At 38.9% G+C, this 25,530-nt stretch overlaps 2 protein-coding genes and 1 long non-coding RNA gene across 6 annotated transcripts in view; all 3 read right to left on the reverse strand.

The window, feature by feature from the left end:
* Positions 1 to 5,342, reverse strand: part of arid3a (AT-rich interaction domain 3A) — a 40,266-nt gene extending 34,924 nt beyond the window's left edge. For 3 of the 4 annotated variants that reach the window (XM_088313639.1, XM_088313641.1, XM_088313640.1), the window contains exon 1: positions 5,038 to 5,340. The gene's annotated coding sequence lies outside the window, so the exon portion shown is untranslated. Of the gene's footprint in view, positions 1 to 5,037 lie in introns of all 4 variants that reach the window. The other variant, XM_088313642.1, reaches the window with a different exon arrangement.
* Positions 5,343 to 7,988: 2,646 nt separating this feature from the next.
* r3hdm4 (R3H domain containing 4) lies at positions 7,989 to 18,994 on the reverse strand. The gene is made up of 8 exons (XM_088313166.1): positions 18,766 to 18,994; positions 17,307 to 17,464; positions 16,399 to 16,523; positions 16,111 to 16,228; positions 11,884 to 11,969; positions 11,354 to 11,439; positions 10,104 to 10,159; positions 7,989 to 9,792 (listed from the first exon to the last, which is right to left on the reverse strand). The coding sequence occupies exons 1-8, from the start codon at positions 18,804 to 18,806 to the stop codon at positions 9,689 to 9,691; spliced, it is 774 nt and encodes a 257-aa protein (XP_088169292.1). The 5' UTR covers positions 18,807 to 18,994; the 3' UTR covers positions 7,989 to 9,688.
* On the reverse strand, positions 12,130 to 15,704 carry LOC148324278 (uncharacterized). Its single transcript, XR_015846316.1, has 2 exons — positions 15,116 to 15,704; positions 12,130 to 13,482 (listed from the first exon to the last, which is right to left on the reverse strand). It is a non-coding gene; the product is annotated as an uncharacterized LOC148324278 (long non-coding RNA).
* Positions 18,995 to 25,530: the final 6,536 nt, after the last annotated feature.

The raw sequence follows: 25,530 nt of genomic DNA on the forward strand, positions 1-25,530 counted from the left end.
GACGTAATAGAATGAATGAAGTATGTGATCACACACCTTGGTTACACACTTCTGTTACAGCATATCATACGATGGATTGTTGAAAAAAATAAAAGGTAAAACTTGTTGACGGCAATATGTAAACACACAACTGAAGCCAAGTGCAGACGGTGGAGTATAATTCTGGAAAATGTGTTTTTATCAATTTTAGTCATTGCTGTTCATGTTATCTAAAAAAATTCCAATGTTACAGCAACGATGAATCAGTTCCCAAATGAGAGACCGGTGGTGGCTTACGTCATCTAATTGGCATTGGCTGGCCAGGTACTAGAAACAATGTATTGCTCTGCCAGGTTTTACTTTGTTTTGCCAGTTGATATTTTCTTATAACGGGATACAAAAGAAAAAAAAATATTACATACCACATCTAATAAACACATTCCCAACAAGCCTGTTCAAAGCAGAGGAACACTGATTTGATATATTGGGCAATGTGCCAGGTCTTTCATACTAGGGCTGAACGATTTATCGTTTTGGGACCGAAATTGCGATCTCAGAAAACGTGATTTCAAGATCCTCAAAGATGCGGTTTTTTTAAGGGTTCTTGTACCCCAAGCTCACGAAGGAGGCCACACTAACCAGCGGCGTACTGATCTAAAAAAAAAATTTTAAAAAAGCGTGGTGCTGTCACCCGTAGTCCCGAGAGTCATTTATTTCGCCACTGCTTGAATGCTAGGTGGCAAGCTATTTGCGCCGCAGCAGTAGGGACTATGCAAGCCCGTGTGTGACAGCAGCAACGACTGCGTGACGCGGATCATCTCCTCCGTGATGACAAATAAACGACCCCACTAACAAGTAGCGTTTTAACCAAGGAGGCGAATGAATACAAATGTTGTATTCCAATCAATACGTATCTAGACATGAAAAAAGATGACAGCTACATTAGAAATTTAGCAGATTCTCTCAGACAGGAACACGACATGAACGACTAACGTCATCATAACGAAGAGCCCGAGATGTCAAACGTATTTTAAATATTTATAATCTCATGACTAATATTTGCACTATTTTGCACCACGAGTACTGAGTTTTGAGATCTACACAATGGTAGGTCTGAAAATTATATATTTTAATCAATCAGCTTGCTAAGGGACAGTGATTTTATTGACATATAATCTGACATTTATGTACAAAGAATATGTGCATTAGTATTAAATGTAAAACATTTTGGGGTTTAAAAAAATGCATTTTCAGATACTCGATTACACATTAATACAAAATTATACTTGATGGCCTCACAAAACTTCTTAAGTGTCCTTGCATTATTACGGGAAGAGCTTCTATTGATTTTTATGGTTATGATGGCATTTTCTGGTACTTTACATTGTGAAGAAAATCGCACATTAAACGATCAGAAAAATCGCAATACATTTTTTTCCTGAAACCATTCAACCCTATTTCATAGTATAAACTGCCAATGTATCAGGTTTGAAAGACACATGAGCTTGTTGCAGAATGCCGATGCATGCTATTATCCAGGCAGACAAGTAACAGGATCGAACATTCCGGCTGGCACAGATCCCGGTGTCAGACATGGACTGAAAACAAGCCCGACAACTGTTGGAGCAGCTCACTTGTAAAACTGCAGGGCATCCCACAACTGCAAGGCCCTTCCTCTGCCTGCGTCACGGTTAGGGATTCCCCCATGGCTCCAGCCCAAGTAGTGAAGTAACTTGTGCTTTTTGGCACGATAACACAGTTAAAGCACCACGTGCTGCACAGGCCCTTCAGAAAAGTAGCTTTTGGCACAAGAGCAGCTGAAAGGTTGCCAAGCTACTTCTGTCTTCTTTAGGGCACAAAAACAAACCATGCATGCAGTCAACTCACATTCACAGAAATACAACCGAGTTTGAGACACACAGGAACGTAATTAATGGAGCATTTGTCCCACACCCTCAACAAACCTTGAAGGGATATTTGAATGTCGTAACAACATAACAGTCTGCACAGGCTCGCCAAGGATAAGAGTTTGATAATAAGAGAGCAAACAGGTGTCAGACCAGTTTGTCTAGTCCACACACGTCTCTGAGTCATTTATTCACAGACACCAACCAGTTCCGGGGGCCGAATGTGCCATTTGCTCCCCTCACTGAGCAACATGTTTGCATATTACACTTGCTGCTTTCTCAAACAGCCTCCAGTTGGAGATTAGAAATCAGTCCTAGCTGCCATTAAGACTTCCTATATCAAATCCATTGTACAAAGTCGGTAAACGTCAGCGAATGATTCACACAATGGACAAAGGGTGAGATACATATGATTCATTCCGAAGGCGGACCTGAATGCAGGGCCGATCCAAATGTGCGCTAAGAATAAAGGAGGCCACAGGGAGCTGTTTACATGTTAAAGGAGGAAGGCAATGTAAATAGACTCCGGGGAAATAAGCAACGAAAACAAGCGTGTGCAGATACACACCACTAAGAACAGCGGTACAACTAATCAGAAAATAATTTAATCTCTTTGTGCATCCCTGATACAGCGGTGATCAGCTCATACAGAATGAAGCACACTCCCCCATTACGTCAAAACATTTATAATAATGCCATCATTTATTTAATGCTGATGTGTAGTAAGACACCCAGTCCATTGTTAAATATTAAAAGCTTTCAATGATCCAAATGAATCAATAGAATCGATCAAAGACCCAATTGTTCTGGTCATCGGCTCCTGCCAACCATTCAACCATCGCATGGTAAATGACAAACGTATCATAGCCTCCATCTGTCCTTTTATTTTCCAAGCTATCTTTCCAGAGGCTCCAGAAGCTTCTTTATGTCAACCTAATTTTATAACAGCATATCAGACCTGTTACATGGCTACAAGAAGTTGCTGGCACCGACAAGTAAACAGCATTTGCCAGAGTGGACCAAACAGATTAGAGTGGCAACTTCAAGGCAAGCCTTGAAGGTGATTGGACACCGGTGGATGGGTGAGATATTTAAGATAGGCAGTGTGTGTACATTTGTTGGTAAATGTTTAATAGTGACAGTGTCGGAAAGCCCCCTTTTCACCACGACTTCTGACGTTATCATTTGGGGCACATACTGTAAGTCTCAGATCGTGTGTTAAAAAAGTTTCACCATGCCTAGGATATGTCATAACCGTGTTCCTGTCAAATGAAATACACAAAATGGAAGTCAGTTTCCAAATGATTACGTCATAATTGTCTAGGACGGTACATAAGTATTTGGTCATTTTTCAGTACAATACATTGTGTTCTCATCTTAAATGGCGATATTACTTGAAATGGGGGTCTGGAAACATGTTAAAAGTTTACAAGGGGCACAGAAAAGCTTGGCAACTTCTGTTGCTCAAGGACTAGCAACAGACAAGAAGCCTTTTAAGTGTTTATACTTTAAAGGGCAGAGACAAAGACCTACACAAGACCAGCTTCCTGTACAACCCCCCCCCCACACACACACACACACCCCCACAGTGAGAAAGTGTCACACTACTCACAAACCAAATGCCAGCCATTATCACAAGTGACTTGTTTTTTTAAAATTGTTGGGTAACTCGAATCTTTAGAGTCCGTCTGTCGGCACAGAACACAGGTCACGGTTTTACTACAATCATATAATTTTTTTGGGGTGTAATAATACTTAAGATCTCAACAGAATTGACCTTTTGTCCTCCAAAGTAAGTATAATTCCGTTTCATTAGAACTGACATATCTATTGGAACTTTGTCGAACTTTTATGGCACGTAAACAATGGGAGGATTGCCCAGTGGCATCCACCACGAGAATGGATTTCTATTTTTCCGGGCCTTCAGACATCATCACACGCACATACATTGGGTGCCTCCACCCCACTGATGTAGTAAGTAGACATCTCTTTTCTCCTGATATGTTGGACATGTTGAGTGGATGTTTTGACTTGACTTGACATTACTCTCACCACCTTATGTGTAACTGACTTTTTGAACCGCCCACGCCACTATCGTTCAAGCTTTACATAACAACTAAAGTTTTGGGGCACTTTAGCAGAGTTCTGCACATTTTGTCGGAGTGAACTGATCAGACTAACCATGATTTTAATATTTAGACATCTTCATTTTACATAAAACCCAATGGCATGAGTGCTATTCACTAGAAACCCAATTTTATCATTATTACTGTAGTTCTTCATGTGAAACAGTTGTATCAGACCCATACTAAATATTTTCTGACCATCAAAGAAGAATGTAAACAATCATAGGGCTAATTACTCAACTGTCATGTTGTATTTTCTTGGGTTAATGTTACCAAGCTTTAATTAAATCTAAGTAACGTGTGATAAGAAATAGTAAACCTACAGCTAAAGTGGTGTAGTTTACCACATGACCTGTGCTTTTATATCAGGCAGCAGGGGGTTTAGGTTACACAATTTTATGGCACATGACGTTTGTAAAAGTCAGCAACTCTCAATTGGTGCTTTTTAATTCGAGCCAGCAAGCTGCCCTGACGGAACTGAGCGTGAAAACGCGCTAATTCGCGCTTTATATAGCCTTTAGCTCACCGGATAATACGGTTAATAATCGGATTGTTAAAACTGTTAGAACCAAGCTGTCGTCTCACACTGACAGGACAATTTTGACGTGATGTGACGCAAATATTTGCTGTTAATGCTTCACCATCTTTTTGACTGAGCGTAAATAACACGGACAGATGACATAGCTTAATTAATTATAAGCCATTTTATTTGAGAATTCAAACACATCCACGGTTCATGACAGACACGGGTTCAAATATGTTTAAAAATATATTTTGGGGGGTATGAAATAGTGCGACATTCAGCGTAGGTAGAAATCTTACTGCCGAGGTGACATATGGCTCTGTCTCCATCCGCCGCCGGGGAGATTGATTATCGATCAAGCCGTCTGATAACGTATCGATGAAAAATATACATTTAGTGAGCAAAATAGAATCACAAACATAGTAAGGCGCAATGGAAAAACACTCCACTCCATTAATATAACGGTATTTAACACGGGGAGGAAAAGAAATATTAAACTTACCACTGCGACTTCCGCTCGTTTTTTACACTCTTTGGGACCGGAAGAAGCATTCCTGATTTTCCCTGACTCCCCTAAATGACACACAGGGGGCAAAAAACGCCCCACAAACAAAAAGAAGAGCGACGACTCCTGTGTTTATCTCTTACAAGTAAACTCGTTGCATGTGACAGCATGGTATCTACCGCAACCTTCAGCTTTAGCGTGTAATTGTGTTTTCAGAGATTGGGTGTCGATGTGAGAGCCCGGATCGCGGACACACACACATTCACATACACATCCACACACGTAGACACATGTAGGCGTGGGGAATAGTCTCCGGCCTGCACACTCAGGCCATTGGTTGACAAACAGCAATCAAATGCAAATTCCTAACCTCTGAATCAGCAGGGGCCAACCCCTCAGTCAACACCCCCACCCCCCCTCAGGGGAGAGGGTGGGGGGGGGGGGGTGCCGCAGCTAAATGAACCGGTGGCAGAAGGGGAGTGCTCCACCTCCATGAAGTGATTTCACGCTGACTAAAAGATACATTCAAATAAAATGAAAAATAATTACATTAACACTCGATTCAAGTCTTGGTAAAAATCAACGAAATTGCATTTCATATGTGGAACTGTTTCTTTTTTGTACGAGCGACCAAACCATTAGAAACATATCTCAATACTATACAGTGCAGTTCTGCAACACTGCAAACTAACAAACAATATAATGCTGTACAGTACAGTAAGAAGAAATTTTGTATTATTGCGTAGAACTTGGGCAAGTATACTACTGCTGTCTCTTAACAATATTTTAACTTCGCTCTTACTGCGAAACAAATATATAATGTAAACTCTGCATATGAAAAGATTATATGGCAAAAATATTTTTTTCATCTTCAGACCTCAAGGTGTGATGAGACAGAAAAAAACAATCTGTTTAGCAGAATGCCAAATCAATATTATGCCCACAATGCTTATTCTGTTCACACTCAAAGCCAATTACTGCTAATCGTACCATGTAATTTTCCAACTGGAGTGTGGCTTTAGTAATTACGACAAGTGTTATTAAAAAAAAACACTAAGTTTTTCATGTTATTTGGGTTCTGTATTAAAATCATCAGTATAAACCTGAATTTCACATTTGTCAAAGAATGGTCACAAAATGCAAAACATCAAATTGCCCTTCTTTTGTGTAAACAGACACAGATTTAATTCCATTTAAATTAAAAAACAAACATTGTGATAGCTGCTAGCAGTAAATTATGCAATAATTTTGACATAGTGCCAAAAGAGTATTGTTAGCAAGTCAGAGACTGAGATGACAGTATTTGCTTATGGAGTAGCATATTGCAAGTGTGCGAGGTAGTTATACTTACGCTTTCCTCATCTAATTTGTTCTGTTTGGAAACTCGGAGCGCCTCTCTGCCATACTAAATGTTCCATACCAAAAAATCTTACAGGGACCGTCTGTTGAATTTAGTGTCATCTAGTGGTGAACTAATAGAATGCAACGAAACTAATTACGAAGCGCACTCATTATGGTGCATCAGAGAGACCGTACTTCGCAAGCATACTATATATGTAGGTGTGCTCAAGCGATAAAACTTGAAATCACGAAAAGATTCCGTAATTAATTGCAATTTATCACCTTTTTGTTCAACTATTAAGTCTTCATGGAGCTTCCATCCATCCATCATCTGTACCGCTTCTCCTCACTAGGGTAGCGGTGGGTGCTGGAGCCGATCCCAGCTCGCTTTTGGGCAGTAGGCAGGGGACACCCTGAACTGGTTGCCAGCCAATTGCAGGGCACACAGAGACGAACAACCATCCGCACTCACACTCATACCTAGGGGCAATTTAGAGTGTTCAATCGACCTGCCATGCATGTTTTTGGAATGTGGGAGGAAACCGGAGTACCCGGAGGAAACCCACGCAGGCACGGGGAGAACATGCAAACTCCACACAGGATGGCCGGAGCTGGGATTGAACCCACGCCCGATGCTGTCTCTCACTGTGAGGCCATCGTGCTAACCAGTCGGCCACCGTGCCGCCCCTTCATGGAGCTTGTAACGGGTATTTACTGGAGCGTATTTTGATTCGAAGACTGTTCTAATAGCTTTCTTTGATCGGAGTCGTCTTTACAGGCATTTTCTTTAGAAACAAGCATTTTCTTTAGAAACAATTCTCAAAACTTATACATTTAGTTCTACCCACAGGCACTACACTCCAGTGCTCCACATGAAAATTATACTGAGTGCTGTTTGCATAGACTTATTTGAAAAAAAAGAGAGCGAGAAACATAATTTGCACAGTATTTTTGAATGAAGTGCAATGCACAATTTTGCCTCACTGGAATTATGTTGTAGACAAAGAGCGTGCTAGTCCATGGACCATAATATGAATATTGAGGATATAAAATTAATTGTTTGAGATTTTATAAAACAATTCAGCACAATAGTAGAATAACTGTGTAGAAATGACATTTGAGGCAAAACTACTAGTGGGCATTCTTGGTGCTACTAGTTGGGCCCAGGAGACTACTAGTGCATGCCACATCCCTTCTAGTGGGGCCTTGTAGTCTTAAAGTGCAGCAAAAGTTTTTTTACTAATGTTTGTGCACTAGACGTCCAAAAGTGGCACTACAGTATCCATCCATCCATTATCTGTCCAGCTTCTCCTCACCAGGGTTTTTTGAAAAAAAAAAAAAAAAAAAACATTACTAGCATGATCAAAATCAATTTAGCAGGGAGGACAGAGAGCGCACTAGTGTGTCTATAATAAGCCAGAAATCAAGGATGAATTAATGTTCAAATGAATTTCCAGAAACCTCGTCCAGTAGTCGAACCAATTGTACGGGAACTTGTGTTTCTCACATTTCTCTACGCAGTAGTGACGCCTAGTGGACAGATTAAAAACAACCTGCCGAAAATTCATCTCCATTTAAGGTAAAACGACTGAGACGGCAGAAGATGCTGCACTTTAAGTTTGTTTATTCAACTGTCAACTCAGACATGGCTTTTATCATTCTCGTGCACATAGTCAAAAGAAAAAAAGACATTGTTGCAATAGTAACAGTTGCAAAGGCAGTTATAAATAAGCACCATAACACACAAATATGTACGCAATCTTGTGTGTAAATTCATCACACTTTTAAAGGCTGTTCTAGTCTAAACGTTGGCACACATTTAGTATTTACAGTATGATTGATTTAATATGTTGGCAAATAGAGATGAATACATGTGATCATCTTGTAGAGTGTGTTGTACACAAAAGTGGAATTACAACATGATATGGACTGACAAAAATCATACGAGCCTGAGAAATTAGATTACATACAAACTTTGGTTGTTGGCAACAAAAGCCAACAGCTCAAGTCTTGTTCGATAAAGACACTATAAAAAGAATGCAGGACATAATTCTTTTTTTTAAATAACCTTTATGTGCTACTAAAGTCAAGTCAAGTACAAATGTAGAAATAATTTGCTTTCCTAAGGCAGAAGTGCTTTTTCAAAATCTACACTAAAAAGTAATTATCATGTTAATTTTGTATCAATAGAAGATCAAAGGACAAGAAAGTGTGCTTTACCATTTTCCTAAAGTCAGAGTCCTTTGGATGCAGCTCAACTGAAACATTAATAGCAATGCATGTGATCAATGAAACAATCTCGCCAACTGCAAAAAATGATAATGCTGAACAGAACTATATTTTTCTCTGTACACATTGGGTGTATATTTGCACAGACATCGCACATACACAACTTTTTCTTTTTAACTACCTGATTAGTGACAGCAAGGGTGTAACATTTCATTGATCAATATTCATGCTTTATTACAGTACTTTAATCCTACAGGCTAGTCGCTCAAGTGCCTTTATTTTACACCCCCACTTAACAGTAATTTTTTTTTTCATTTTGTGTTATCGTTACAACATCAGATCACTTCACATTTAGAAACATTTTTCGATGTAAAATAGAATTATTGTTCATGATCAAGCATGACAAGGTCCTAAAAGTATTTACTACTGTATACATAATTCCCAAGTAAATGCAAAAAGTTGAAATAATATTAAAATATTAAATATTAAATCATAGCCATTGCCGGATATAACCACATCATATCCAACTTGGTGTTGTTTGCATTTCCGCTTGGAATTCATTACGCAAGATGATACATGAACAATTTTAAAGTATAATTTCTATACTTGACAAGTTGATTAGACACGTTTTATCAACCCTTGACCAAAAACAAAAAAAAACGTTATGTCAAAAATGCAGAAGAAATTAACAAAAAAAAAGTACTGCCACGAACACAACAAATGTGAACATGGTGCAAATAAAAATGGGATCTGATGTTGGCACATCAAGAAAATGGTGGGGTGGCAACAGATGAATCCTAGTTTACTCAAGGGCAAAATATTAACATCAATAACAATTTCCCTTTTAGACACAATGTATCACGTTAGTTGATGAGGTGGAAGGTTTTGTTATTTTCATAGACATTCCTAAATTATTCAACAGCCCAGTGAGTAGCTCCAAGTTTTCTTTCTAATCAATCTCAGCCTTGCAGAAGGTACCGTACATTTTTATGACCTGGGTCAGCCTCGTCGAGGGTATTGTTGCACGCACATTTTTGCAGGACTCTTCAAGGCCAGGCAGGTGAGCGTGGGCCTCTTCTCAGCACTTTTGGTCCAAATAGGCCGACAGTAGAAGTGCGGGAGGCAGGAAGTCCTCCTGTTTGTTCACCACTTCAGTCTGACGAGAACCATTCAAGTCATTGCCTGCAAGAGCAACAAATGGACTTAAAAAAAAACAAAACACGGAAAACATGTTTTAGCGTTAATTGATCATGTCCGTATGGAATCTTTCATCTCCCGTAATTGTTTATGTAAATGGATGCCTTTTGCAGTGATTCAACATAGTCTTTTTTTGTTGATGAGCATTGTTGTATTTGTGCCAAACATAACGTGACAAATTTAGACCAGTGTTTCAGAAAATGATTCATCTTTCTCTAAAAAATCTGGCATTTGAACTAGGGTGTGCAGACTTTTTATATCTATTGCAGATGGAAAGATCATGAAGTCGCACTCACTTGAAGAGACGAGGTCCATGTATTGGCAGACAGCATGGAGCAGCAGCCTTTCAAAGCTAAGCCAAAAACAAGAAAATCCACATCATGGTGAATCACGTGAAGCAATCAACTGCAACCTGATGTGATTTGAGCAGCACATGTTCTTGGAATGTTGTTGGTTTGCTATAGTAGACTATCAGTATCAGTAGACAAAAAAAAACCCAAAAACATGACTGGTACCTTGATAAGTGTTTAATGGTATGAGAGATCCATGTTATTTAAATTAACTTCTGTGTCCAATACTTGAGCAACTTTTTTTTAATAAATATAAACACATGAACAAAATTCTTGGCTCACTTCGATTGCGTCATTTTGGACCTCAACACATCAATGCAGCACATTAAAAACACAATTTCAGTTGAATCATCACGTTATTCCCCTTTACAGGGTACCTATTAAGTTGAGGATTTTTTTTTATTGTGGTTTTAGTTTGCTGAGGTGTACAACTAAGCCGTGTGCGACTGAAAAATGTTTCTAACCCTCACTCTAACCATCTCATGACACAATCACTCATCCATGCATAATTTGATGTTCACAATAGTCTGCGCTTCTGAGCAGTGACCAATCAAAACACATCCTCCGGTCAAATGATTTGAAATGAAAGTAGTCAGCGGTACATATCATGTTTTCAAGAAAGATGTGGCAAATGATTTGTATGCATTATTGATGTAAAATGCGTTTTAGTATAATGTATCATATAGTTGTGAGTTAATAGATGTCATATTGATTATTGTAATGAAGATGAATTAATTGCTTGTTTGTTGATAAACTTTAATAGAAAAGGATATGAAAAAAAATCAGCTTACATTAAATCATAATTTTGAAGATTTAAAAAAAAAAAAAAAAAACACAATTACATTATTTTCCAAATTTGTTGCCGAAACCTCACTTAGGAATGCGGCAGGTTGTGCACACTACTGTGAATCCACAAGTTCACTAATGCGGGATTTTCTCAGAAAATGCGACATTTACAGTACTAGTCTAAAAACGTTGCGAATTCTCGATGAAACTAGCACAAATTTTAACATTTGTAAAGGCTGACTCACATTACAAACTCAAGTCCATGTTTAATGTTTTACTTTCACTTTTTTCAGGGTGAAGAATTTTATTAAGTTGCAATAAAAAGGCATTTTATGTATTAGAATATGCTCAGACACACGCGCAAAAAAAATAAATAAAAAAATAAAAAGGGCCCACGAAAATATTGATACCTGCTGGAGAGGTTGGTTGTGTAAACTGAATGAGGCTGAGTGAGGAAGAAGCTCAGAAGGTTTTCTTCAAGCACTTCCAGCGTTCCCTGTGAGGAGAATGTAAAACAACCCGGACAGATGACACGAGAAGCAACAAACTGTCTTCGTTCGTGTGAAAATACTCAACGACTTGCGTTGCATGCATATTGTGCTGATCGGGCTTTGTACGTGATCTTTTTTTAATCATTTTTGCAAGCTTTTGGGTTTAATATTAGCGTCAAAGAAGCCGGTCACTTTTCAAAATAAAATATTTTTCAGCCTAGAATAATAAATAAATTGGGAGTGCTACAAGTTTTTTTTTCATCTGTAAGGCGTGCCGCAGCCTTCTCCAAAGGGTTTGGGGACCACTGATTTACAGAATATGCAGTGTTCCCAATGCATTTGCATGAATCAAAAGGAAAGCCATAACAAGGTAATTAAGTTTTCCTACAACTGCAAGAGCAAAGACGCAAAAGAACGTCTAGAAATATTTTTCAAAGCGCAACACTCACCACAGGGATTTGTTTTCGTCTCAGAGTTGTGCGCAGTCTCCGGTCGATTCTTTGGAAACATTCGTGAGCTGAGAAGGCAGGATTTACTGTGCAAAGACAAAGTATTTAAAACACAACCACAACAGTGAATCAATTAGTGAGCAGCTCTTTGACATGAACATTTTTTTTTACTTGATGATGACATACTGTCAGGTTCGCCAATTTGACATATAGTGTTCGTGAGCTAAAAGGAGAGACAAACAGCTCTTTTGGAGACGGAAAGGTTAACCAAAGTTTATTTGACAACTTTATCTCCCCTCCCGTTCCTCGATGCTTTTCACACATTCCCTTTTATAACATCGGGGAATCAGATTACACTCAAGGGTGGTACAGTTCGTCTTCTCAAAAGCTGGTTTGGTCCGGTTCATCATTGGTGTGTCGTCGTGGGTCGCAGCTGACTTTGACGTCAGCATCTCTTATCAGGACCTAGCACGATGTTGCTTGCTTCAGACTCACTTCTGAAGAAGTGCCACCGCCCTTCTTTTCAACATGATATGTGCACCATGTATTGAAATAAAGTTGTGTCATGGCAAATGTATAATAACCTCCAAATATGATTCTAACATTCCCCCCTGTTTATTCTACATTTGCCCCAAAAATTATCATCAATTGAATTTCCAAAGATTTAATTCCATCAAATCATTAGCTTGATAGCAAATGTAAACCCCTCTATTTTTCTTTGTTTAACTTTAATGTATTTGAGCGTTTTGGATTAACGAATAGGATCTCCCAGGTAAATTCAGTCGTCGTCATCAACTTGGTCATCACTGTCTCCTCCATCACCAGCACTTCTGTAATTAATCAAAGGATATATTTCCTGTCGTTTGGAATTTGTTGGAGCGAGAGCTGTTGAGATAAGTCGGAAAAGCAAAACGCGAATGCAGGGAATACAACAACATCCATACAGTACAAGGATTGAGGTGAACATTGTTATAGAAATCATTACAGAAAATACCATATTTTTATATTTACCAAACGTTTTGTTCCACCACTCATCCCATGCAGAGGTAGTCACACCTGAGTGTTCCTTCAGCTTATGCTTCAGGGTGCGCAAGCCTGCAATGGCTCTTGTGAGGGACCCTTCCGGAGAAGTGTTGTTAGGAATGAAAGTACAACCATTGATCCCCAATCACGGCGCAAACCCCTCCTCTCTCTGCCAACAGCATGTCCACCGCGATGCGGTTTTGAAATGCCATGAGTGATGTTGCTGCCAATTGTTCTTTTGGACCAATTTTACGTCACCCCAGATGGAAGGACGACGTAGGACCAATTGTTCTTTAATAGCTATAAATCCTTCTTCAATGAAGTTCCCCAATCTTTGCACGTTATAGTGTATGTAATTTATTCGATCCACACTCTTATTCGGTGTAATCCAAAGAAGAATGGACTCGAACCCTGCCGCGATTTGATTTACCAACTCATACTCATCTGGTACGCCCCTTGGTTGGCCAAATGCATCCAAATAGGTCATATCACCATCCCTCCAGGAAGCACTTCGTCTTTTCCTGGCGTAATAATAGGGGTATTCGTCGGCTTCAACTGCCCTTTGAATATCCCTTGCTGTGGATGGAAAAATAGACACTGGTAAGAGAAGTGACACCAATGCACAAGTTCCAACTGCGTCCTTTAATGAATCAAATAATTTAGTACCCCGCACCACCATCACACATCGCTGCGTGGCAGTAGTGTACCTGCTTGGAGTACAGTTGTTTTACACCACTTGTGTTCCTGTGAGATTAACACAAGTAAAGTTAGCCACTGCCACATCGGTAGAAAAGATAGGCTTATCTTTCGTTGCCTTAATCGCAGCGTACACATCATTCCAAGCAATGCAGTCCGCATTAGGTGTTAATTTCATCATTACTTCTAAAAGGCATGTTGATGGAAGAGCTGTTGGAATTACTCATAGTAATGGTCTCGGACACATGCATGAAACACAGCTTTTAGTGCAACCAAAACTACACAACACAAAATCTCAATTTTTTATCCACGCGAAAATCATGTCAACCGAGAGACCCCTAATAGGGTAGGGTTGAGATGACTTTTTACAATGCACAAGGTGTATGTTGCTTGGGGAAACTGTCCTCGTTTTGGGCTTATGTTTCCCTGACAATTGTGTCGAGCACAGATCATACAGGCTCTTCAAAAAATCTTTTGAGAAAAAATTAAAACCCATATGTTGTATAAAATTGGTTTGGTTTGTCTTACCATACCATCCCTCCTGTTTGACATGTGTGTCAACATGTGTCAATATTGCGAAAAATATTTTTTGGAAGAATTGTTTTTTTTTTTTTTTTTGTTTTTTTTTTCCTCTCAACTGACATATATGCCATTAGTCAAAGTAGCTCCTTTTTCTAGCCATAGATTTTCTCTTGCATAAGACTTTGTTGTTGTATGTCTGCAATGATGTTGCCTCGCAGAACGTTATCTATCAGCGCACACACAGCCACACCTATGAATGGCTTGGTAGCTGCTTCTCCACCTCTTTTTTTTTTTTTTTTTTTTTTTTTCTCTCTCTTCTCTTCGTTTTATTTTGTAAGTATTTTTGTGTACTAAGCTGACCAGTGAATTCATATTTTGTTATCCATCAGTTTAAATGTTTTACTTTTTCCGGACATTGGCTTTCTATAAATTTCTAGTCCTTACACGTCAATTGTTGTTTCGGATCCTTTTTGCTAGCTTTTTTACTGTTTGATTTGCCCATGTTTTCCTAAACTGTTCTCCAATCCCTGAACAGGCTGACAATTACTTTGTTTTAGGTAATTCCCAAGCTTCTGCTTCCCAGACAGTTGTCGGTTAAATTTCCTGTTCCAAAATGAGGTTGCAAGCCTCCATACACACTTATTCATTCACACTATTTTTCCCTTTTTATTTATTTTTTTTTTCCTCGTCTTTTTTTCCCCTTATTTCTCTTTTTTTCCCCTTTCAAACGCGCGTGGAGGATATACCCCTGTTATCCCCTATCAGTGTTATAGACTATCTCTGTCTCTTCACGTAACATTGACTAGTATTCTTACGGTTTTACACAGTTTTAAAGACTTACTCTGTCTAGTCCCCACAATATCCCCACGGAATTTAACTACTTACTTGCAGAGGAGTCCGCCCTCCTGTTAACGCAGAATTTAACTACGTACCCCTTCAAATGCCCACATTTATCACACTCATTCATCACATTCGGACTTCACACACTCACCCAAGATGAGCTGAACGTCTCTCTCCGCAGCCTCCCTTCAACTTTCAGCATCCAGTAGCAAAGTCGAGGACCAGGTCCAAAAAAAGAAAGAATCCTCATCTTGTCGTGGCCACGATTGTCCCCGGTCGTCGGCTTCGCCCCTGGACGCCTCCAGTATGTTGGGTCCACGGCTCTGAAGGACCAATTGTATGTCAGGTTCGCCAATTTGACATATAGTGTTCGTGAGCTAAAAGGAGAGACAAACAGCTCTTTTGGAGACGGAAAGGTTAACCAAAGTTTATTTGACAACTTTATCTCCCCTCCCGTTCCTCGATGCTTTTCACACATTCCCTTTTATAACATCGGGGAATCAGATTACACTCAAGGGTGGTACAGTTCGTCTTCTCAAAAGCTGGTTTGGTCCGGTTCATCATTGGTGTGTCGTCGTGGGTCGCAGCTGACTTTGACGTCAGCATCTCTTATCAGGACCTAGCACGATGTTGCTTGCTTCAGACTCACTTCTGAAGAAGTGCCACCGCCCTTCTTTTCAACATGATATGTGCACCATGTATTGAAATAAAGTTGTGTCATGGCAAATGTATAATAACCTCCAAATATGATTCTAACACATACATACACCAAAGTCAGTATTCGAGCACTTTCATATTTAATTCAATCTATAAATACTCAAAGGCATTGTTTTTTTTGTTTTGTTTTTTTACTCGTAGAGGAAGATAGGATATTAGTACATTAATAAAGTCCACTGATATGATTAAAAATATTTAAAAATATTAATACGGCAGATGACTATATCTGTGATGGAGATTTTAAATTTGGTATTAAGAGACAAAGCACACCAATTTTGAAGAGACATTTCCTTAAGAATGGTAAGGCAAGAACAACTCAAATAAGAGCACAGAAATCGTCATACCAAGCTACAAAGAAAGATTTTGGTCGTATGAATAACAAAACAACATGAAACTAAAGCGCTAAAGGAAACCTTGAACATGAATTACCGTTCCTCTGGTCTTTAACGAGACAACTGGAAAGTTTCTTCTTGGTTACCTCCTGCTCGAGCAGAGACAAAAGTCTCTCTTGCTCTTCTCCAGAGCAATTCATGAAGTCACTCCATGGCTGAGAGAATAAAAAGTGGGTTTATAAAATTTGACTTGAACTCATAAAAAAAAAAAAAGGAGAAGCGGTACAGAAGAAGGATGGATGGATGGACAATTCATTAGGCGAGTAAAGCAAATTGGAGGTGAAAAGGAAATAAACCACAATGAGAAGATTGTATGTGTACGAACCTCGATGTAGTCGTCATTGGTCCAGGCCTCTGTGAAGATAGACGGGATTGCTGGGCTACTGCAAACTTCCAGTTCATCTTTGGGACACTCGCCGTCCCTCTCGAGAAGATTGGTAAGATAACGTGCTGTTTTTGGAGACGGACAGATTTGAAAAGTTGTAAATTATTACAGATTATTTCCAGTCAGTCAAACTTCAATTTAACCTTTTCGCCATCAAATGAATAAACGCTATGAGCACTATGAGGGCTATTTTTGTCCAAATCGCTTTCTTTACTTTTTCTGCTATAATGCAAATGTAATGAATCTTCCAAAGTGGGATTCTTTTGTCTGATTTGATCATTTTAAACTTTCAGCGCTTTATAGATGTTATAGATAAACTTTTTGTATTCCTAAATTTAGCATGATAAAAACTGGTTATAATGCTAAAATGTCTTATTGTTAGATGGATAAATATTAAATAGAACTTTTAGTAATAAGACTTTGTCAAGTTTTTGATGAACACTTAAGCCTACCAAGCGGTCATATTTTAAAGTTGATCATTACGGTGGGAAGTGGAGAACAAAGTACTTTTTGAGGGCAGGTTTCTGTAATGAAGGGAAACGAGTGAAGCATGAAATTAAGCAATGATTAAAGAGTTTTCTGAAATAGCTCACCGCGACAAGATATTTGTTGTGATGTGTGTGGTGAAACTTTGTGGCACAAAAGCCAAGAACGTTCAGTGGAGGAAGACTGCACTGTAATTCATACAACAGTTTTTCTGCATGTACAGTTTTTCTGAGGAGATAGCATATCTGTCGAAGCATTGCAAGACAAACAGCATAAGCAAATGTAAATCTTGACAGTCTCTTGCATCAAGCTTTCGCATAAACTTAAGTGTCTTATAATACTGTATACGCATAAAAACTTACTGTTTTCCAGGCGGCGCAGGCTCTTCTTGCCTTTGGCTCGTGGCGTGAGGTCAGAGTTGCGGATGGCTTGGTTGATATAAAACTGCTTCTTTTTGCTGGGACACGTTCGCTTGGCTGGGGAGTTGGGCAGAGAGGTGCATTTTCGCTCCTCAATCAGGCTGCCAACACAATAAAACTATGATTTAGTATGAAGAAGAAGAAAAAAAAAAATCAACATTGAGTTTATAACAATTACGTTGTGCTGTTACCCACACTAACTTGATTACTCCCCAAGTTAACAATTATAAATGTTTGAAAGACAGCGCGCATGAGTGTTTATCTGTGGGGGGGGGGGGGGGTAGAGTGGGTGTCTAGCCAGCCCACAGGTTGTGGGTTTGATCCCTGGTCCTTGTGACCATGTCAAACTGTCCTTGAGCAAGATAGAAAACACACACACACACACACACACACACACACACACAGTTGCTCCGGATGCTAAACCATCAGTAGGTGAATGCTCACTCAGTGAGGCGCTTTGAGTGCCTTAAAAGGTGGAAAAGTGCTACAAAAGTGAAAGTCTGAGACCATTATTTCAGTAGATGTTGGTGCAAATTAATGTTGGGGAAAAACATTTCAAATGTTGTTTGTTATCAGAAAAGCAAAAAGAGGGAACTGCGAATACCATCTAAACGCAAGTAAAAAAAAAACAGTAAGAATTTAAATAAACTCATTTATTTCTAATTTCTATTCCCAAAGACACCTTGGGTATGACTAAAATTAGATTTGAAAAAAAACAAAAAAAACACACACAACGCCCCAAGATTTAATTTCAATCGTCCTGTTTTACTTCTAATGTATGGGTAAATCAATAGAATGATATCGATTTACTATACTATTATTGTTGCGCAGCGCTGCATACACACCATCTGAGAGCTGTCGCTAAATTGTGGTCACCTTATCTGGCAACACGAGGGGCTTCTGTGTCGTTGTAAATGAAAACTGAGTTTTGCAATTTTAAGATTTCTATAATCTTTTTCAGATTATCATCATTATTATTAACTATTACATTGGATGATATTTTCTTGGGCAGGGGTACCCAATGACGTGTCCAGCGAATGTAGGACAGTAGTACTGCAGTGGCTGACGCAATGTTTACTTTTCGGGCTTAAAAGAGGTAGCAGAATGTTTCAGTTTACATACACATTTCTGTGTTACTTTAAAAAAAAAGAGGTTTAATAAATAATGTGTGCATTTGAACATGTATTTTTGTCACTGTTGAATGCAACTTGCAACTAATAATGACACGGGTACTCATGCAGAACCAAATTACAAACGACAATTTTGACAGTTGTTGTGACAGAACGATCGAAATACACACGCAGTTACTACTCCGTGAAGTCGTAAACGGGGACAAACATATGTCCATTTAAATGGGCATTAGCAGAGTGGATCACGATCGAGACGCGTCATTTTCACTCACATATAATCCTGCTCTTCATTGTGTTTTGTCAAAACGACCATCTTATTGCGAAAGGCTTTTTTCAAGTATGTTGACAAAGCTGGCCAAATAAACGAGACTAAATTATGTGGTTAAAAATAAAGGTTAACAGTAGCTAGAGGTTAGACTGGTGTTAAGGCTCAAATGTTAGCAGTAGCTAACTAGCTTGGACGGAAACAACACCAGCAAAAATAGCTAACCCGTCACGCCCCTTACAGAGATCGTACGATATTAAAGTAGTTTACTCCCTACGAGATTTGGTGTCGAAATAATTTTGGAGGCGTACAGTTAACATTTAATAATTAATTATATTCACCCATTTGATTGTAATTTATTAAAGAATCAATGACTTCTCTATATTTAATTAACTTTATTTTATTACACTTCTTTCTATTTTATGACCTTTATTTATATCAAATTAGTCGTTTTATCCATCCATTCATTTGATGTACCACTATTTACTGGTCTTTTATTTCCAAATGTTGAAGTGCATTGAGAGGCGACATTACCATGATTATAGCACAATTATTTTATAATCGCAGTTTTAAATTGTTTACCGTTTTAACTCGAGTTTAACGCTTGTCACTGAACATCCATAGAACAGATTTCTGAGTCGTGATTTATATTTAATTGAAAGACTGTTCTAATAGCTTTCTTGGATTCTTGAATACGATCTAAATGGAGAAATCTTTGCAGACACTTATTTTCGAAACATTTCTCAAAACTGCCCACAAGCGCCACACTCCAACAGTGTTGGTTTGCAAGGCCCAGTGGTAACTTGAAAACGGTGTTTTGTTCTGAGACTTGCTAAAGACAGCTAATATGGCACAATATTTGCAAAAGTATACAAATTATTTTTTAAGTAAAACAAACTGAGTTAAAATATTTAACTGAGTTAACATTTTTGGGATTAATCACCTGATTTAACGCTTTAATTTGGACAGCCCTAATCATTCCATACATATTCAGTAGCAGGCATGCACACTTAATGCCACTATATGGTGCTCAGGCACCAGCCCTTTTACCCTGAAAAAAAAGAGCCTTTTCTTCAGTCGCCATTGTATAAAAAGTGAAGGCTTTTTCTCAATTAAATTGTACAGGTTATAGGTTCGCAAATAGTGTGTGTGTGTGTTTTAAATATATCGTCGTATTATTTGTGTTTGGGCCCCTTTGACCAAAGTGTGTTGGTCTTTATTACGCCACACACAATTGTCATTTTTCACATTTTACGTTGTGAGGATCGTAGCGACTTACTGTTCAAGGCTTATTTTGCGCGCACAACAACCACAAGCATCGTAAATTTATGACTGCACCTTGCTTCTTCTGCGGTAGGTGATATGCTTCCAAAGCAGGAGAACAAGCTGCTGGAAAATATCAATCACTGTTAAAAACAGAACACATTGAAATAAATTACAATCCTTAATTTGTTTATCCTGAAATCATCCTGATCCCTCCTGATTCCTGATCCCAGAGGCCTTCTTAATCACTATATGTGCGTGTTTTCAATAACAATTTTGTGGAGCTGAGAAACATTAATGATCCAGAATTATGTCCCTCGAAATACAAAAAGGTCACACTGGGCCCATCCAGTGCAACACTTGGCTGAGTCAAAATACTGTATTTGTCCAGCAGATGGAGACAAAGAATCAAATTCAACTTCGACTTCCTTGAAAGGGCCTCACGGAGAGTTACTTAAAATGGCACAGGCTATCCATCACTCTGAAATTAAATTGAATGTTATTAATTCATGTCCTGCAGCAATGTGAAGACAAGTAAATAAACTTATGGCTTTTATTAGATCCTCCTCTCCTTTTCACATAGAGTCAAATTGAATCCAACTCAGTGGATGGAAACAAATGTAACAATTTCGAGAGAACATTATGACACAGTCATTGCTGCTTGCTTGGAACACATACAGGAATTTGACCTTGGTTGCATTTGATACAGCGATCACGAGTTCAATTCGAGATAAACGCAAAAATACACATCCAGTAGGAGAATAATTAAAATCTATACTGTTGAAATATATTGTGATGTCTGATTCGGTACAAACAACCTTTTTTCCTCCATTACCACCTGCGACCGACTTCGGCTTCCTCTTTTCTTCCCCCAACTTCTTCGATTGGGGGAAGCCGAGAGGAATCACTATCGACCGACGCAAAATAGAAGGCATTCGTCAAGGACCCGAATGAATACATTATAAAGTTCACTTAAGTACATGTTAATATCTTTACAGACAGTTGGCCCAAAGAAATACTATCAGCGCAAGTTCTAAATACAGCTTGCTTTAAATCACTCTTACGGGATTCTGATAAAATAAAAACAATAAAACTAGTACAGAATGAACCAATCACAAAATATAAAAAATGTAGTCTTATTGTGCAGAAATACCTTTACTGGTCTTTCATCTTCTCCAGGTGAGGAATCAAGTCTGGAGGGGAGGGCAGGGCAAAACCCATTGGGAGTGAAAAGCCAGAGGCAAAAGGATTTGCAGGAAGTGACGGTGGGGCTCTGACACAAAAAACCGGAGAGGAAGTACCTGATTGGCTCCCAGTTTGTCACCTCATCTAAAACTTTCAGGGTCATCCAAATAATTTGTCCAGACCCCAATGGGCTGCCCCGAACCCGACACACATATTACAAATGACTATCTGTCCAGAATTTCACCTTTTAAGGCTCAAGTGGACAGCTTTCCCGGCGCAAAATGTAATCATTTGAAGGGGGTACTGACAACTTACAACCAATAGAATAAGTGGAAATCAGTTGTTTTGGCAGAGGGCTTGAATAATTGTCTTTCCAGGCTAGTTGCTTTAACCACTTAGTAACAACTTCAAGCATTACAAAAAATTGCAAACACAAATTTCCAAATGCAACAGTGTATGTAGAGGTCATTCATTTTTTCAGATAGACTCCAGAGGGAACAACAAAGATTATGAAATGCAACATATTAGAAAAATGTAACTTCTTACAATCAACCTTTGTTTCCCAACTGAAGCACATGATCCTGAACATTGGACATAAGGAACAGCTAAGGAAATCTTTGAATTTTGTCTCAGTCAATTAAACATGTGAAGGAAGCCGAGGATTGAAAAACAGCCCCAGGTAGCAATATAACAAATTTATCAAAATCATGTTTATTATCTTCAAAAGACATGGAGGTACTGGAGAAGGGTCTCACCCTCATCACTAAGCCCGCTGGGGCCGATCGCGTGGAACTTCACAGGGACCTGCAAAATTATAGAAAAATGTAATTATTAGATTATTCTGACCACAAATCACGGGGTCTGAGGTCGACAATTTTTATGAATAAGGCCGGTGGGTCAAGGCCAAGTACCAAGATCGCAGCTGGAGTGCGGGGGACTGACTTGCAAAAAAGGGTCAAGTGCCCAGCTCCGCAAATCAGACTTGCGCTGTGAACACTTCAAGTACTCATGTACTTTTTCAAATAATTTATGGCATTACTAAACGCTCATCATTCTGCGATTACTCTAACTTTTAACATACAAATGAAGAAATTAGAATTTTTAAACACATATTTTTCATTACAAAGCCAGTAGAAATAAAACATTAGGTCAGAGAGTTTATTTTAAGAAGACAGATCGACATGCATTATTGCATAAATCCAGTTATCATCTGAGACATATTTTCAGGGGTTTAATAACATCCCAACTAGACTGTTTTCATAGAATTTGTATTTACCCGGAGGATGTTGCTACGGCTTCAAAAACCCTCTTTGCAGCTTTGGCAGATTATTACTCCAAAAGATTCCTTTGTGGGATCAGAACGGAAGTTAAAATCATCTTTGAGGACAAAGGCAACTATAGCAGCAATAGTAAAGATAATATACCAGTAATTCCATTGATTACAACATAGTCACAGCCACTGGCTACCCTCATCTCCAAGTGTAAGACGGACTTGTAACTTTCGAGTACCGGGGTTTAGGAAAAAAAAAACTGGAGTCATGTTTGCACATGCAAAATTATCTAAGAAAACCAAAAATCTAGCAACAGAAAAAACACATTTCTTATATAGGGGAAACATAAAACACCATTTTTATTATCGTTGGAAAGGTGACAAAACAACAGTCTTGTCCACATGCTTTCAAAGCCATGGTATATTTTATTTAAAAACAGAAAGATTACAAACTAAAATGAACTGGTCATAAGTAGAAAGGCAGAAGGCCCAGAGGGCATGCAACAGACAATTAAAAACAGTTGAACCCTGCGGTTTGAATGAAAAATATTGATTAGAATCTAAAAATATGCCTACCTCTTATAAAGAACTCAACCCACAATTATTTATCTACACCGCTTATCCTGTACAGGGTCGCTGGAGGGTGCTGGAGCCTATCCCAGCTGTCTACGGGTAAAACAGCCTGGACAGGTCACCACCCAGTCAGAGGGCAGACGTAGACACCTTCACCGAGTGGGAACCAATCCAACGCTGCCCTCGCGCAAGTCAGGAAGATGAATCACTACACCATCAGTGACTTAAAATTATATATCTTCTTTTATGTTTTATATATGATTATTTAACATGTTTTTAAATGTTGAAATGTATTGAGCATCTACTGATAAATATATATATATATATAAAAAAAAAGGTGGCTCCTGAATGTGCCTAGATGCACGCCATAATCTTCCGTCCACGCACCAGCAAATGAAATTTGGCCAAACTTTAAGTCTTTTCAAACTGTTTGTTTCAAATAATATAGTCTTGCACTGTAAATTTCAACAACCCCTTCCTCCAATTAGCTGTCAGTACATTTTTTCCAAATCGTGACACTGAATGTGTTGTACTAAATATTCGGTGACACCGTATGGACAAAGCAGACAAAATGTAAAATTATATTCCTTTTAATCTGATATTCATGATTGTTTGGCTGTCCTGCACAATCTCGTGGAATTTCCGTGTTGTGTTCGATGTTTAGTTTCCTCCAAGTTTTTGTGAAGAAATATCCGTTTGCGTCTGTCAGCAGACGCCCAGTTGCGTTATCTGCACCCCGACCGCAAACAGTGGCAGAAAACCTAAAGTCCTGTGGCATTATCTCTGCTTGTGCTGCTCACATTAGAGAGAGCCGCTGGGCCTTTGCTGCCTCCAAGCGCTCCCTCGGCACCCGCTGTCCATCTCGCCTCGCCTCGCCTTGCCTTGTCCCCTCTCCTCACCTTGCTGCTGCTGCTCGGCTTGCTTTCTTCACTCGCTTCTCTTTCTCCACCTCCCTCCTTTCCAACCTTGCAATGACTTCATTTCCTTCTTTGCTTCTTATTTACGTATTCCGATGCCTAGCTCCCATAATAACGTCACCTTCCTCACCCTTCATCGCTTTGCATCTCGTTGTCCTCTCAGTACAAATGCCCATTTTTTTTTTCATCATTTCAGACGACTCCCGTTCCTTCTCCTTGTTATAGTAAAATAGCTGCTTCTTTCGTTATGCAATTGTCTCTACCCATCAAATCTCTGCTTCTGACCTACCCAGGCAGTACAGTACAGATGCAATTCCAATTACTCTTTCCTTGCATTCCGCATTTCCGAAAAATTCTTTGACCTTCTCCACTGGATCATTTTTAAACCAGACTGTCCTAAACATCCTATCCGGCAATATGTCCTCCATATAAGCCTATGCTGACCACCAGCAATTTAATCAGCTATAACTAGACATCCAGCTGTCATCATGACTTAGTTCTCTGCAGGGACTTATTTTACATCTACATTCTGTGCGACTACACACACACGCGCACACACGCGCACACACATTTCGAAAATTAACACAAGTACAGCAAATGATTTGCAGACCGGTAGCTACGTAATTGCAATATATAATTTTTACAGCTCTTCTACTAGATCTCTTGAGATCGCCATACTTTATATTTACATTTATTTGAAGAAAGAAAAGAAGGATTTCATGGTCTTAGATCAGGGGTCTCAAACTGCGCTCCTCGAAGGCCGTTTTCCTGTATATTTCCCATGTGTACCTGCTAAATCAAATGATCAGCTCATCAGCAAGCTCTACAGGAGCCTGATAACGATCGTGATCATTTCAATCAGGTGTTTTGCAGCTGGGATGGCGAACATGCAGGAGGAATTCGAAACGCCTGTCTTAGATTAAGTCATGTCTTCAATGAAAATGAAGAAGTGAAATTGTGAAATCAGAGTCCAGCACCATATTTTCAGGCAGCTAATCGTGCTATCAATGACCTGGAATCCAAAACAGAATACACCAGAAATGAGAGGTTCCGACAGTATTTTACATTTAGGTCAACATTTTGACTTATACAGATCTCATGAAAAGACTAGGCTAAAGATATCGTTTGAATATTGTATTGAAGTTCAATATTTCACTACAGCGCTCCAGAGCCGTCGTTGATCAATGCTGGGTTGGTGATTGAAATGAACATCTTTGACTCAGCCATTTCGGTGTGATAAAGATTTATATATTGGTCACATGCTGATGTCAGAAGAACTTTCCCCCAACATATTTTACAGCAGTCATTGGAATGTCCACACTCTTATTAGTTACTTATTGAAATGCGCTTTGTAAATCAAATTTTATTGTATTGTATTATTACAGATCATCATATACCTCTGAATGTTGAATATTGGCTGAAAAAACACAAACATAATTATGCATTTTATGCAGACAACTGCAGGAAGGTTTTTTTTTTAATTTATTTATTTATTTTTTTAAATAAAGCACGCAAAGGTAATGGGCTGGACATCCAATTTGCAGATAGGCTGGGCTTTTTACTT

This window comes from Idiotropiscis lumnitzeri, chromosome 13, assembly GCF_059441095.1.
Source record: "Idiotropiscis lumnitzeri isolate Australia: NSW breed Sydney's pygmy pipehorse chromosome 13, RoL_Ilum_1.0, whole genome shotgun sequence".
Taxonomy (NCBI): Eukaryota; Metazoa; Chordata; class Actinopteri; order Syngnathiformes; family Syngnathidae; genus Idiotropiscis; species Idiotropiscis lumnitzeri.

Bases quoted from the DNA above. Each gene is read 5' to 3' on its own strand.
- r3hdm4 (XM_088313166.1), bottom strand. From the start codon at position 18,806: ATGGTCGTTTTGACAAAACACAATGAAGAGCAGGATTATAT. The intron at 16,229-16,398 runs GTTCGTACACAT...TTATTCTCTCAG, and splicing joins CCAATGACGACTACATCGAG to CCATGGAGTGACTTCATGAA. The intron at 9,793-10,103 runs GTGAGTGCGACT...TTGCTCTTGCAG, and splicing joins CATGGACCTCGTCTCTTCAA to GCAATGACTTGAATGGTTCT.